Source organism: Hemicordylus capensis, chromosome 6 (genome assembly GCF_027244095.1).
Source record: "Hemicordylus capensis ecotype Gifberg chromosome 6, rHemCap1.1.pri, whole genome shotgun sequence".
Taxonomy (NCBI): domain Eukaryota; kingdom Metazoa; phylum Chordata; class Lepidosauria; order Squamata; family Cordylidae; genus Hemicordylus; species Hemicordylus capensis.
In genome coordinates this window covers 18,592,526-18,607,687 of record NC_069662.1, presented here as the reverse complement: position 1 = coordinate 18,607,687, position 15,162 = coordinate 18,592,526, and the positions used below count along the sequence as shown (strand labels likewise).

The window sequence follows — 15,162 nt, the reverse complement described above, 5'->3', positions numbered from 1 at the left end:
CAACAAGCCAATGCAATAATCTGATCTCAGAATAGCAAAGTCAGTGCTCTGTCAAATAATCTGACCGTTTTCTATAGAGATATTATATAAACTGAAGAAATTATTCTGAAAAGCAAAGTCAGTGCTCTGTCAAATAATCCTACCCTTTCTACAGGGATATGAAGCAATCAGACCCTGCTTTCCTGCAATGGAAATCCATGCACTCAGAGAGAGAGACCTTGTGGCCAGGCTCCCTTCAGAGAGATGACTGATGGTCTGTCTCTTCCCTCAAAGCTATGTCTCAGACACAGATGACGCTCTGAAGGGACGTGGGGGGAGGGAAGCAGTGAAAACCCTAACCCTAACCCTTTTGTGGCTGTGAGCTGGGAAACATGCACATTTGTTGCTGTCTCAGGTAAATCAAGACAGTTGGCAGGTATGTGGCATTACTCCAATATTTTAAAGACATGTACACCACCTAGGGATACACAGATCAGGTGGTCTATAAATACGATGATAGATAGATAGATAGATAGATAGATAGATAGATAGATAGATAGAATATTGGTTATCTCAGGGAAGCACAGGCTTGGGGAGCACAGAATTGCCTTGGGGCCTGGAGCTTTTGTGGAAGGCTGGTCACGTAAATGTTCTCTAGTTATAGGCCATTTTAATCCACTTATTGGGGTGGAAACTATGAGGCCTGAATCATAATAGGGGAAATGGCCCTAAAATTTGATCCAGTTCTATAGGAGTCACTTAGGCCTAGTATGAACTACAAAGCCCAAAGAGGTTTATATTTCATGGCTTTATCCCAGACGAAGCTTGTGAATAGGGAAATGCAGCTTTTAAGAGTTCTTTGGAGAAAGCCATGACAGTTAAACCAGTTTAAAACCATTTCCTGTAAGTGTAGTTGTGACAGACCCACCATTTCCAACGCCAAACGCCCTAGTTCTGGCTAAAGCAACAGCACCATCTGGTGGACAGTCAGGATAACTATTACTGTTTTATTTATTAGTTTGGGGAAACCGGTTTTAACAAACCAGCAGACAGAGACCACAAAAAATAATTTATAGATGCAATAAAACAAAAACATTAAACTTAGCTGTCCAAAGGAACAAAAAGAGGCACAGAAGTATACAGTCTAAGGCAGTGACAGAGAAAACAAGATAACCTGGGATTCTTTGCTTCAATTTATCCCCTTGAGGGTGCTCCCTCATGAAATTCCCTGTATGTAGAAAACTAGCTTAGAAGGCTGACATGCTAGTTTTCTATATACACGTAATGAGGGAAGCATCCAAACATGCAACCTCAGCATCATCATCATCATTGCAGCCAGATGTGGTATAGTCCAAGAAAAGCTTTTTCTCTTGATTCTGTTGACTGCATAAACTGGTCCTCAGGTTTGCTTCAGGGGGGCTAGGGATTAATAGGAGTACTAGGAAAGGAACAGAAAATAAAAATACCAGTATCATAATACCTTTATACAAATGTGCTGCAGCCACATTTGGAAAACTGCACATTTCTGGCTGCCCATAAGAGGATATGGCAGAACTGGGAAGTTACAGGTTTAAAAGTTCACTGAAATGATCAGAGAGCTGGACTGCCTTCCCTTTGAGGAAAGGCTAAAGAAATTAGCTATTTAGCTTAGAAAAAGACAATTGATTAGGGACATAATAACAGCAACTAACATACCATACAAAAGCACATCAGCCTAGTAACACTGCATTTGTGCAAGTTGTGTTACATAAGAGTGAGCCCATTGAGATAATTGGCTTACTCTTGGGTAACAAATTTTGCAAAGACAACATTACAAGGCTGACATACTATTGCACAGTGTGTCAGCAAGTATAAGATGATGCATAGTTTGCAAAAAGTGGGCAGAAGGTTTCTCCCTCTCTAATAATACAGACCCTAAAGAGTACTTCACACAATAAATATTTAATCTATGGACTTCACTGCTACAGGATGTGGTGATGGCTACCAGCTAGCAGGCTTTAAAAGGGGATTAGACAAACTCATGGAGGTCAAGTCTATCAATGGCTATTGGCCACAACAGCTAGTTGGAGCCTCCAGATTCAGAGGCAGTATACCCCTGTATAGCAGTTGCTGGGGAGCAGCAGTAGGGGGAGCACTATTATCTTCAAGCCCTTTTTGTGGGCTTTCTCAAAATAGCTGGCTGGCCACAGTGGGAAACAGGATGCTGGACTAGATAGGCTATTAGTCTAATCCAGCAGGGTTTGTCTTAGATTATAAAGAGGTTTTACTGGCCATTGCTCAAGGAATGAATCTGCACTGAAATCTGAACTAGCGCCCATGGCTGAGATGCCCTTTTCCACCAAAATGGACTGGAGCTTATTGGGTAAAAGGAAATAGGTGGGTCTAAAAAGACTGGCATATAAATAGATTAGAATAAGGAAAATGCAGCACCAATGTTTCCCTCTAAAAAAACCCCTCAAAGTTCCTGGTGGATTCCGCTTTGAAGTTCATCCCAGGAAAATTTGATCCCCACATCTTTCATTTTTTCCTGGTAGAGGCGATGAAACGCAGCACTCTGTTCTGGTGAGAAATGGTTTTTCCAGTCCCCAGAAATCCCTGCAAGAGGAAGATGGAGATGGGGAAAAGCACCTACCAAATAGCATCACCTGCTGGAAGGGAGCAGAAGTGCAGATACTCCCCAAAGCACTTTTTCTCAGTTTTACCTTTTCGGAGGAAGGGGCTGACTTTTTGGTTCATAATATCTTCGGGCACGAGGCTGTAATTTACCATCTTGTTGCCTTTCATCATCTCAAAGGAGGCGTTTTCTACAACAGAGTCAACAGCTGATGCATCCAAGTCCTTGCACAGGAATTGGCAGATGCGGGTAACGCTGCCCCGGAGGTCCTGGGAAGATGGGACATCATGGGTTGAATCTGGAATGCCATAGCCTGATTCTGGGGCTAGAATGGCCCATAGATCTAACCTGGGGCAGGAGGGAATGAAGGCCTAAAAATAATATGTATATTAATCATATTTAAGCCATTCACCTTAAGCAATTCATCATAAGTCAGAAGCAGAAAATTTGTCTGATTCCGGTACGTCAACCAGCCCTTGACATGATCAAACCAGGAGCCAAAAAGAACTGGGGAAAACAAATACAATTTTAACACTTTGATATAAAACTACTAATACTTAATACTGCTTTCCAACAAAAAGTTCTCAAAGAGGTTTACACGGGGGAAAATAAGATGGTTCTCCTTTGGTCAGTCTGGCTGGGGATAATAGTAATTGTAGTCTAACACTATCTGGGGATATTGGTTTGAGAACCCCTGATTTAAAATCTTGTACACTGGCTATAATTCAGCCTATAATTCACTGACACATTCACAGAGGTGAATTAGAGAGAGGGAAAAGTGTTGAAAGAGAATCTACTCTAACAGCCATAGCAGACAGTGTGAGCAGATGTGACATCTACATTATGGCAGTTCACACGATCTACATTAGGGTAGGAGAAGCTTCCTACCCTCATTCGGGAGCTCTGCACACTCCCAATATTTGATCATGTGTCCATTAAAAACAAGATCGGAGGTGAGGAGCTTGAGTGTGAGCTAAGCTCCAGCTGGGTAGGATGATTTTTCTTCCTAACTCATTCTGAAGCTGGGGACAGAATCCGGGTAGGATGTGTTCATCCTTCTCAGCTGCAGCTTCATGACCAAGTTCCCCTTCTCTGGCCTTGCTTTTTACAAGCACACGAGTGCAAAATAGGAGTGTGCCCAACTCCCGAAACTGGGTAGGACTCATCTCCTACCCAGTGTATGGTTGTGCAAACTGCCTTATTATGTTTGACCTTAGATGTGGCTGATTTCAGGTCAGGGGAACGTAACCCAGAAGCAAGAATGGGCCAATCAGATCTGTTAATTGTGCCTTCCATTTCCTCTAAGTCAGCCCTGTGACTTACTAGGAAATCAAAAGCATTGCATTGGCAGGATTTCTGCTGAAAAACAGTATAAATGTGCTCTGTTGCTGAGGATCTTGCTTCACAAGAGGAGGAAAGGAGGAAATAGGAATAGTAGGACCAGGAGGATGGAGGAGGGACTGAAGCCTGTGTACAGCCTCTGACCCTGACACCCCCTAACAAATGCTACACCCCACTACCCTCCCAGAGAACCCAGGAGTCCTAGTGACTGGCTTCTGTCCACATACTTTTTCCTGCAGAGAACATCTCAGTGAATTCCCCAAAATCTTCCTTGTAGTTCAGGAATGAAGACATCTTGGCATAATAATAGAGTGACACGCAGACATCCCTGGGGTCACGGACAGTGTAAATGGCCTGGAAGAGAAGGCTGTCAGGCATTGGAGCAACTCTATTCCAATTATGGTCTCCGTGAGGCAGACCTCCCTAGAGAGACCCAATCAGTGGCCAGGAGACGCAAGTTCCTCCTACCCTTTCCAAGGCCCAAATCAGGACCAGGAGGAGGTGCCAACCACCACCGCTGCCTCCAACCAATCAGGGCCGGACACCGGCTTCTGCACTCAACCCCATGTGCTGATGAGCTCTCTAACAGCAGCAATGGTGCCACCCGCAACCTCCACCCAACCCAAAGAATCACCTTTGCCTGCGAGGTGAAGAAAGATTCCGGAAAGAGCGTGTGTGGCAAGTGAGAGGATATGAGGCGTGGGCAGGGACGGTTCTCCAGGTATCCAGCTGCCATGTTCTGTTCAATCCAGGGCACCCGTTCCCAGGAGGGCACTGACAATGAATAAGTGGGGTTGCCATTGCAGTGGATCAGGGTGAGGATTTCTTGCATCCAGGTTGTTCCTGGAAAAGGACAATATTCTGAGGCATCTCCGTGAGAGCATTTGGGGCATGGGTAGCTAAAGAGCAGGGCAGAAGGGGGGAAAGGGCCTCGCAGAAAAGTACTTTCCCCCCCACCCCCACAGCAGCCCCCGATTTCTGTTTCAGAAATCTAACATATGGGACAAAGCTTGTCCACCCAAAAACACACTTTGCCCCTTCTGTGCCCCCTCCATTTGATTTTCTGGTGTCATCGCTGCTTATTGGGGGGGGGTCCTCTACATACAGGTTTTAAAGGGCTCAGACATGTACCTTCTACTTCTACTACTGATATTTATATACCACTTTTCAACAAAAGTTCTCGAAGTGGTTTACAAAGAAAAATAAATAATAGATATGATGGTTCCCTGTCCCAAAAGAGGCTGTCCCCAAAGAAAAGGTTTCCCTGTCCCAAACGGAACATGAAGTAGACACCAGCAACAGCCACTAAAGGAATGCTGTTCTGGGGCTGGATAGGACCAGTTGCTCTCCCCCTGCTAAATATAAGAGAATCAACACTTTGAAGGGTGCCTCTTTGCTCAGTTAGCATCCAGATTAGGGCTGTCTCCTGTTTTCTGACAGGGCTCCTCTGCCTGTAACTTGGCATGCAGTAATTCAACAAGAGCTGCTTTGGGCTGCATCGGTGGGGAAAAAAAAAACTGCACTTGTTAGACTGATGCCTGTCACATCTCTGTTAAAAAATAAAGGAGCCTTACCACATGCTCTGTGAAAAGCCACTTCTCTTTTGTCTGTCCTGAAACTCCATGGAGGCAAGGGTGTGTGTGTGGGTGTGTGTGTCCCCACGTGAGCATGCACGCCCATAACTCACCAGATTTGGGATATGTGAGGTTGAAGACATCGCCATCTCGCACCTGGAAACTCCGATGAGCATACCGGACACTCTCCTCACTGTGCACAAGGCCGGGAAGGGTTATTCCTCCATACTTGATGGTGTTTGTGACCTCTCTGGCCATGGTCTCCTGTGGGGGACAGAAAAGACAGAAAAAGATATGGACAAACATATGACTCTGCCTTAAACACCCCAGAGCTGGGGAAGAAAGGAAGACACCCCTATCTGGGAATAATGGTGGAGAAAGCCTTTGGAATTAAAAAGGCAGCACTGGGATCACTACTGGGTGTGGAGAGATAAGAGTTTGTAATTCCCTAGGTATCTCTGCTTGCACGTCCCTTTCCTTTTTCAGTCGGGAGACCTCTTATTCCAGCCCCTCCCCGCTCCCTGTCTTTTCACAGGCTTGAATCCCCAACAGAAGTGAACCTGCTTCTTCTGTCTCCTCCAGCCTCTTCTTCGGGTGCCTGTTCCCTGCTACTTTGCAGCTCAGTCTGTGCCCAGGGAAAATCCAGGCGATCAGCTGCGGAGAAGCACAAAAGGAGACTTTGTTTGTTGAGGGCCTGGAGCCAGCATGGCAGAATCAAGGTCACTTCTCTATATGGAGAACCACGCAAGCTCCAGATATATGACCAGACCCTGAGATAGCAGCCCAGCATCAGCCTTTCCTTCAAGCCACATCTTTCCATCTCTGTGTAGTAGCTGAATAACAACGTTCTTCTGAATGGTTTAGCTCAGAATTTGTTGTTTTTCTCAGAGTGGAAAGCAATGCATGCATTGCTCTCTGCCTAATAAGATGAGGAACTTTGGCTTCTGGTCCACCCACCTAGTCGAATACACCCAGGGCGGCCCTTCATGAGGCAAGGTGAGGCAGCTGACTCGGGTGAAATTACTGTGACACCAGGAACTTTCCCAGACAGCCGGCTTTACTGTGGGTTTACTGCAAGGCTTTTCTGCGAGTTCGAAGTTGCCCAAAAAACCCGATGCAAAAAGTGGATTTTTCTAACCCCGGACATAAATCGGGCTATGCTCTAATGCACAATGAAAAACTCAAATCGTGCGTGAAGTGCTCCCCAATAGCTCGCGGGGACTTCAGGGTAAATCTGGCTGATATGTGAATGCTCACCCTCCATTCCGGAGATGCGTGCTTAAAGCCCGGTGTGAAAAACTTTCCTAGCTGAGTGGCAAAGTGTTCGTTGCCAGCTCCACCACCATCAGCACAGCTCTTCGAAACCAATCGGACGCTTGTAAGGTTTGCAAGGAACATCTCTCCCCACACTCCTTCCAGAGCATGCAAGACACACACAGAGTGAAGAGGAGGCTGCTGCTAACCTGCCTTCCTCCCTGCTGCCTGTGCCACTTTCAAAGCTGGCAAGGATTGGGTTCGAGAGGGAGCTGGCCCCCTTTAGGGGCATGGGGCAGTACCTTGGGCACTGCTCTCAAAGCACTGCACTGCTCTCCCCTTCTAATGAACCCAGGAGTGCAATGATGGCAAACATCTATATAATGCTTATCAACAAAAGTCCTCAAACTGGTTTACACAGAAAGAGAAATAATAAACAAGATGGTTTCCTGTCCCCAAAGGACACACAGTCCAATGGGAAGGGATGCTGTGCTGCGGGTGTATTGAGCCAGTGGCACTCCCCCTGCTAAATATAAATATATTATTAATTAATAATTTTATACACACACACACACACACACACATATTAATGAATCACCACTTTGTTCTGGTGATGAGAATCACCACTTTGGCCTCTGTGTTCAGGTAGCAGGGGTTCTGAGAAGGAGTACAGACTTCCTTTCTCTGGCTCTTGTAATTCTCTCGGTAACGTTAGTAGAGAGAGCTCCTGCCATAAGAATTTATTTAAATAATATAAGTGTTTCCCTCTAGGCTTGGCCACAGCCTCAGCAGAGACACTTAAGTTCAGAAGATAGGTTTCTCCCAGGCTGGTTGCCTTATTGACCCACAAGAAAGCATTCAGACGTTACTAGGTTACAAGATCAGAATCTTGTAGGATCCATTGAACATAAGAACAACCTTGCTGGATCAGGCTCAAGGCCTATCTAGTCCAGCATCCTGTTTCACACAGTGGCCCACCAGATGCTTCTGAGAAGCCTACAGGCAGGGGGTGAGAGCTTGCCCTCTCTCCTGCTGTTGCTGCCCTGCAACTGGTATCTAGCAGCATCTTGCCTCTGAGGCTGGAGATGACCCACAGCCACAAGACTAGTAGCCATTGATAGACCTGTCCTCCATGACTTTTTCTAAACCCCTTTGAAAGCCATCCAAGCTAGTGGCCATCACCACATCCTGTGGCAGAGAATTCCATAAATTAATTATGTGCTGTGTGAAGAAGTACTTCCTTTTGTCGGTCCTAAATTTCCTGACCTTCAGTTTCGTGGAATGACCTCTGGTTCTAATGTTGTAGGAGAGGGAGGAAACTTTCCCCCTGCCAATTCTCTCTGCTCTACTATATATATTGCAAAGAGGTCAGCAATTTCACATTTGAGTTCTTTAAGGACTCTTGGGTGGATGCCATCTGGCCGTGGTGACTTGTTAATTTTTAATTTTTCCAGACGGTTTAGAATGTCATCTCTTATCACCTCTATCTGACTTAGTTCTTTAGCCCCTGCCCCTTAGAAGCTTGGTTCAGGCACAGATATAGTCTCAGTATCCTTTGCCATGAAGACAGATGCAAATAACTCCTCTTTAAAACTTGTCAATTCAATTCTGTGTTGCCAAATAGTATGAAGTCTTCTTAAAGTCTTGTCCAGTAAGTCAAACATGTTTTGACTTTAATGTCTTCCTCAGTGACTTTGTGCTAGGGTTCATGTGCTATCATGAGGGCATAAATCCTCCAGACTTCAAGTTCTCCTACTCACTTAGCAGTGCATTATTCTTCCTATGTATAAGGCCCTTGTTATAAAAGTTAAAACGTCAAAATCCATTAGCTTAAAATGCAACCATCTACTGCAAAGATACCAGGGCAGTTTTAAGAGGCACTTTTAAGGTTTTTAAGAGGATTTTAGCTCATTTGTGAGCACAATTTTACTACATATACTTTGGGACACTTGTATAGTATTTTATTGGCATATGTATGAGGATGTTTAATACTTTATTTTTATATAATGACTTTAATTGTGTTTTAAGCTGTTCTGTGTAAAACTTAAGTCTTATTATTAAAATACCCATTCTTACCCATATTCATAGTTTATAGAGAGAGAGATTGCAGCCTGGTATTATATTAATCTTTTTCCTGATCTTTTGTGTTGTTCTGGTTTATCTTTTGGATCAGGGATACACCTGTTTTGTGTTTGTGATTCATTTGCTCTCTTTGACCAGCAGCATAGCATTCTGTCTGCTCTTTATCTGGTTCTACTCTGTCCCCTTCTTTTTTATCTGAATCATTTACACCCTTGCACATTAAGGGATAGCATTTGCCAAACTAGATACTGCCCAGTCTCTGTCAGCTATCCCCCAGGCATCATTTTAAAAGCTGCTCTGCGACCTTTTTGATTTTAAGCGCCAGCAGTCTGGTTCTATCTTGGTTCAGGTGGAACCTGTCCCTTTTATACAGGGTTGCCTTGTCCCAAAATGTATCCCAATGCCTAACAAATCTAAACCCTTCTTCCCAGCACCACCGTCTCATCCACGCATTCAGACCTCTCAACTCTGCCTGTCTCACTGGCTGTGCATGTGGAACAGGTAGCATTTCTGAGAAAGCTACCTTGGGCATCCTGGACTTCAATATGCTACCTAACAGCCTAAATTTGGCTTCCAGGGCCTCCCGACTGCATTTCCCAACATAGTTGGTGGTGCCGACGTGCACCACGACAACTGACTCCTCCCCAGCACTGCCTATCAGCTTATCTAGATGCCGTGTGACGTCCACATCCTTCACACCAGGCAGGCAAGTCACCATGCGGTTTACACATGAGTCACAGACCCATCTCTCTATACCCCTAATGATCAAATTGACCACTGCTAGAAAGGGGCGTAGCAAGGTTGGAGTGGGCCTTGAGGACAAGATCTTAAAATGGACCCTTCACTGCAGATTAACGAAGTAGACTTTCAACCATGCAGTGTGAGCCTATGTATTTTTTCTCAGAAATCCTAATAAATTCAGTAAAGTTTGCTTCCAGGAAGTTTTTCACATGGGGCTTTTAAAGCCCTTTAACACACATCTCTGGAATGGAGACGGTGTGTTCACATATTGGCCAGATTTACCCCAAAGTCCCTGCGAGTTATCAGGGAGCAGTTCACACACAATTTGGGTTTCTCACTGCTCATTAGAGTTTACCCTGAATTATACCCAGGGTAAAAAAATCCATTATTGTTTTTTTTTGGGGGGGGGACAACTTCAATTTCGCAGTAAAGCCTGCTGTGTGTAAAAGTCCCAGGTAAGTGTGTGGAAAATTGCAGCCTCAGGCAGCAAATCTAACAACATTTAGCTGGAAGTACTAACAAGCAGAAGGCTGCCAGTTCGAATCCCTGCTGGTACTATATTGTGCAGCAGCTATGTAGGAAGATGCTGAAAGGCATCCTCTCATACTGCGCGGGAGCAGGAAATGGTAAACCCCTCCTGTATTCTACCAAAGAAAACCACAGGGCTCTGTGGTTGCCAGGAGTTGACATCGACTTGACAGCACACTTTTCCTTTACATTTCACTGAAACCTAAAGGACATAGTAGCAAGGAAAGTATGTCTACTTAAAAATAAACTCTATTGCATTCAACTGTTGAGATCCTTCCCTGGTAAGTGCATACAGGATTTCACATGCTCAGGGATGTAAATCAGACCAAACTAATTTGTGTTCCCAACATATTTTGCTCCCTATAGGAGACCAGTAAGTCCTACTGAAGCAAGGAAGATAGGTGGGGAGAAATAGAGAAAAGAGCAAGAATCAGCACCATTCCTCAGGAGAAAAGGAGCGGGGGGGGGATGAGGAATCCACCTCTTCTTGATAAAATTTTAAGATAGAAGAGACATGCTGGGGCTCAAGGAGCTCCTGCAGTTAAGCCTTCTGTCCTAAAAGTCATTCTCCCTGATCCCCACTGTGGAAGGAGGGCTGGTGGTGGTTTCTTACAGTACTGAGATAAAAACCCCTCTCTGCAGGTGCTCGGAAGCAGGGCCGTCCCTAGTGGGGTGTGGGGCTGGGGACGAATCAGCATGTGTAGGGCTTCCTTAACATTTCATATCATTACAGAATCATACTGATTGATGACATACTATGTAAATAGTGTGAGAGAGGATTTTGGACATGTCCAACCAGCTTGGATATATAGTGCATTTCTAAAGAAAGAAAAAGAAAAATGAAAGCACAACACATGCTTCACAGTTCTCAGTCAGACCTTCTGGGTTGCAAAACAACTTGAACATAGTGCAGTTATATTGTTTGTTTGTTCCAGAAGTTTTTGTAATTTTCTGCCATGAAACAAGCCACTTATAGGAATTGTTTATTTTTTTTTATTCAAAAAAATATTAAAAACCAACAGTTTGTCTAATCCACTTCACTTTAAATATACATATTCCTCCCACCCTGCCCTACATCTCTGATCAATACCAAAGCCCTAAGCCAAGTCATTCCAGGTGATCTAAAGGCTGGGGCAGAAAGGGGTGGTGGTGTTATCCTTTTTTAAGAAGGCAAAGGGCAGATTATTCCATATGGGAATGTAATGATGGTCGAAGGGGGAGCTTCTCTTCCAGACATTTTTGAAATGTTCTGCCATGAAACAAGCCACTTACGTAGAAGACTTTTTTTGATAGTTTTTTTAAAATTAAAAAATATTAAAACCCAGCAAATTCTCCGATCTGTTTCAAATTAAATAGTCAGTCTTCTCAATCTGCCCTACCTCCCCTGCCCAATATCAAAGCCTTATGGCAAGCCAATCCCTAAATATCGGGGGGGGGGGCTAATCACAAAATGGAATTCATATTCTCCCTCCATTACTGGCAAATGCTGGGCAGGCTGACTGGCCTGGACAGAGGGTCTGCAGAGAGCGGTGGTGGGCAAGGGCAGCCAGTACTGGCCACTCTGCCTCCTTCCTTCCTTCCTGGCTGCCTGGAGAGCTTCAGGCTTCAGCAAGGCCTACATGGAGGCCTCTCTGGAAGCCCCACCTGTCCACCGATCAGCTGAGAGGCAGGGAGGGAAGGAGCTGTAGCAGCTTGCAGGCTGCTTAGCTTGCTGGGCCAGCCAGCAGGAGGGCAAGCAGGAGAGCAGGAGAGAGGGTGATCAGGGCAAGGGGGACTGGCTGAGGGGCTTGGGAGGGGCAGACCCTATGGGCCTAGGGACAATTGTCCCCTCTTGTCCAAGGGACCCTACGCCCCTGAGTTAGAACAGATGATGGATATACATCTTTTTTACTAGCTGATCTCTGTACACCTACAACATTGTGTGTGGTCAAATTTTGTGCAGCTGCATGTAGATTCAGGTCTGAGCTGGTCTGAGTTATTGGTATTGTGATCCCTGACATTATGTTCTACACTACTTATATTATCTTTACTCTGTTCTATATTTGTTTGTGTTGTTGGGTCAATGACCCTAATAAAGCATTCTGACACGGACTAGGAGGCCCCCACCCCCTGGCAGAGTATCCCCTGTGTGAGGGGATATGGGTGCAATATTCACGGAAGGGATCCCTTCTAAGGGAGTGATTCCCTCTTCCTCAGAATGATGTCCTCCTTGCCCGAGACCTTCATTCTCCCTGACAACAGAGGAGCCCTCAGCCGGGAGTGGTAGCCTCTACCATGTCCCTGAAGGTCTCATCTGCATACCTCACTGGCTCTCTGAGCTTCTCCAGGTCAGCCAGCCACCTTGGCAATGGCTTCAAGGGAACAAACTTGTTCCCTGAGAGCCAGGAGCTCCTTGCACCGAGCACGCACCCACAACTTCTGCCCATTGAGCAGGTAGTCATGCATGCAATACTCCGTGCAATACACTGGGAAGCGCCCCCTCCCCTGCTGGCTTTCTATTTTCATGACTGATTTTGTTGGCTGTTTAGAGTACTGGAAATTGTTTCTTTGAAAGCCAGGTCTTAGCTGAAGTTGTCAGCTACTCAACAGTTCAAGCTTTATTTCCCGAGAATGTGAACGAGGGAGTAGCACTTACTTTTTCTTACTGCTGGTCTCCTTGTGATCAAGAGACTCCTTTTGAGCTCCCACACACACTTCCCTGCTAAACTCGTCATACTCCAATGCCCTGTTCACCAGGTTCCCTTTTATATAGCTTCAAACTGAACAGGATTGTAGCTCAACAGGAATGTGGCCCCTCCCTGCCAGGTGTGACTCACCTCAGCTCTAGCTGGCTCCTCCCACTGTCGCTCTCCGAGTCCAGGCAAGAGATAAACATAAACTGAAAACCACACAGCCCCCAAAACAAGCCCTGGCAAAAAAACAGACACACACTGGGACTCTTCCCCTAAAGAAAAACCAGCCCCTCAAAATTCCCCCCTTCTCCTGTTTGTTTGTTTAAGGTGGCGAAAGGGTTTTCACTTTAGTAGAAAAGCTTGCTTACCTTCACAGGTCTGCTTCTCTTCCCAGAGTAGGTTTCAAATATGGATTCAGGATCTCGCCACAAATCCAGAGAAGAAAGTAGCAAAACAAGGCAATTGCTTAGTAAGCCAGCTGACAGTGCTCAGACTTCCCATGAAATCTGAGGACAACCTCTGTATCCCATACAGAGTCCAGAGTCCTTCCAGTCCGTACGTCATCCATTCCAATTTGAAGAGCCTAGAGATGTTATATCCTGTTCCCCTTTTCAGTGCATCCCATCTGGTGGGCCGCTGTGTGAAACAAGATGCTAGACTAGATGGGCCTTGGGCCTGATCCAGCAGGGCTCTTCTTATGTTGGTCATCTCTGCATAATCAGCTTCTGTAGGTTTCCTCAAGATTTGCCTATGTCAGATATGTATCACCTGTGGTTTCTTGTTCTTCTTGTCCCATGTGGCAATTTGCTTTGGTTCTAACTATACTGTGACTACAATGGAGTAAGACCTGGTTTCCTGACAACTACTCCCAGACAATACTGAGACATGACTGGGCTAAGGCTGACCTAAAGTTTTATGAAGGAGCAGCATGAAAGGGCAAAAGAGTAGAAGCTTGTAAGTATGGCTAAAACTGCAGCTTCTATCAATATAGATCAATACTTAAAATAGCACCTCTCAACTACTAACACTGGCTCCTACGCCCTGTCTAGGGGTCAAAATAAACATTACTTTAAGCGCATTTTAATCCCATAGTTTGGAAGATCCCATATCCCATAGAAACATCAGAAGCTTCCTTTTACCGAGTCAGACCATTGGTCCATCTAACTCAGTATTGTCTACACTGACTGGCAGCAGCTCTCCAAGGTTGCAGGCAGGAGTCTTTCCCAGCCCTACCTGGAGATGCTACCAGGGAGTGAACCTGGGACCTTCGGCATACAAGCAGATGTTTTACCACTGACTTATGACCCCAAACCACAAGGGGAATACCTTACACTGCTAACACGTAGTGACCCATCCAAATGCAAATCAAGGCGGACCCTGTTTAACAAAGGGGACAATTCATGCCTTGTACCACAAGACCAGGCACCCCACAAAAAGTAGTGGGTGCCCCCAGTGAGGCTTAGCACCGCAGCATGGCATTAACTCTCACCCCACTCGTTCGGCTTTTATTTATTTATATTCACATACCGCCTTCTGTTCTAAGACCCCCCAGGGCGGTTAATAACAAGATAAAAACAAATAAAATAATAAAAACAGAACAAGGGCAGCTAATTTTTTAAAAGGAGCAAAGAACAGCTCACTGGGCTGAATAAAAGTCTTTCCTGGGTCTCTGCTCTCTTCCCTTCAGAGCAAGAGGGTTGCTCCTCTGGTCGCTCTGTGGTGGCAGTTGGGCGCCGAGGGGCCACCTCAGCTGGAGCATGGCAGCTGGAGGGTGGGTGGCAGTTCCCCGGACTGCCTCCATCCCTTCTCTCCTCCACCTGTTGAGGTCAGCAGATGCCAACTGAAAGTCAGTGGAGAGCATTCACACACTCGCTGAGAGTCAATGAGAAATCAGGGGTCATGACGCACCTGGATCTTAGCATCCCCAAACCAATCTCGCTAGCCCCCCTTCCTCTGGTCTCAATGGCATATCTACGCATCACACTTCCTCCCCCGTCAGAGAGCTCCCATGTTTTTAACAGCGGGTGCACAACTCACAGCAATTCAGCACATGCTGATCCCCCAACACATCTGGAGATGCCGTGGCAGCAAGGCAAGCTCTAGGTGTGATGCAGCTTCCCAAAACATTGTGGCTCTTTTCAATGTTCTGTGTTCCTCCTTTATCTTATTTAACCGCTGCTCTGCTGTGCTTTTACTGTGTTATTATTACATCTATTCTTGATGTTTGGTGACGTTTTTTTTTAAACTTGTTTGGGAACCCTTTGGGTTGAAGATGCAGGATAGAACTCTCTCAAAAATAGATAAATATGTAAAGCTGCAGGAGCTCTGGCAGCCGCCAAAAGAAATGTTGGAAATCCTGCCCAGTGCTCACTTTCAG

The 15,162-nt window shown here is 45.5% G+C and overlaps 1 protein-coding gene across 5 annotated transcripts in view; it reads right to left on the bottom strand.

Moving 5' to 3' along the window:
- Window positions 1-966: 966 nt before the first annotated feature.
- The window catches only part of LOC128330523 (sulfotransferase 2B1-like), a 15,436-nt gene continuing 1,240 nt past the window's right edge, over window positions 967-15,162 (bottom strand). Inside the window, exons 1-8 of one of the 5 annotated variants that reach the window (XM_053263577.1) lie at window positions 13,154-15,161; window positions 6,069-6,162; window positions 5,622-5,772; window positions 4,569-4,777; window positions 4,162-4,288; window positions 3,006-3,100; window positions 2,682-2,862; window positions 967-2,574 (exon numbers count right to left, since the gene is read on the bottom strand). In XM_053263577.1, coding sequence (XP_053119552.1) covers window positions 2,435-2,574; window positions 2,682-2,862; window positions 3,006-3,100; window positions 4,162-4,288; window positions 4,569-4,777; window positions 5,622-5,766 — 897 coding nt within the window. In that variant the 5' untranslated portion in view covers window positions 5,767-5,772; window positions 6,069-6,162; window positions 13,154-15,161 and the 3' untranslated portion in view covers window positions 967-2,434. Of the gene's footprint in view, window positions 2,575-2,681; window positions 2,863-3,005; window positions 3,101-4,161; window positions 4,289-4,568; window positions 4,778-5,621; window positions 5,773-6,068; window positions 6,163-13,153; window position 15,162 lie in introns of those variants that run through there. The other 4 variants (XM_053263578.1, XM_053263579.1, XM_053263580.1 and 1 more) reach the window with 4 other exon arrangements.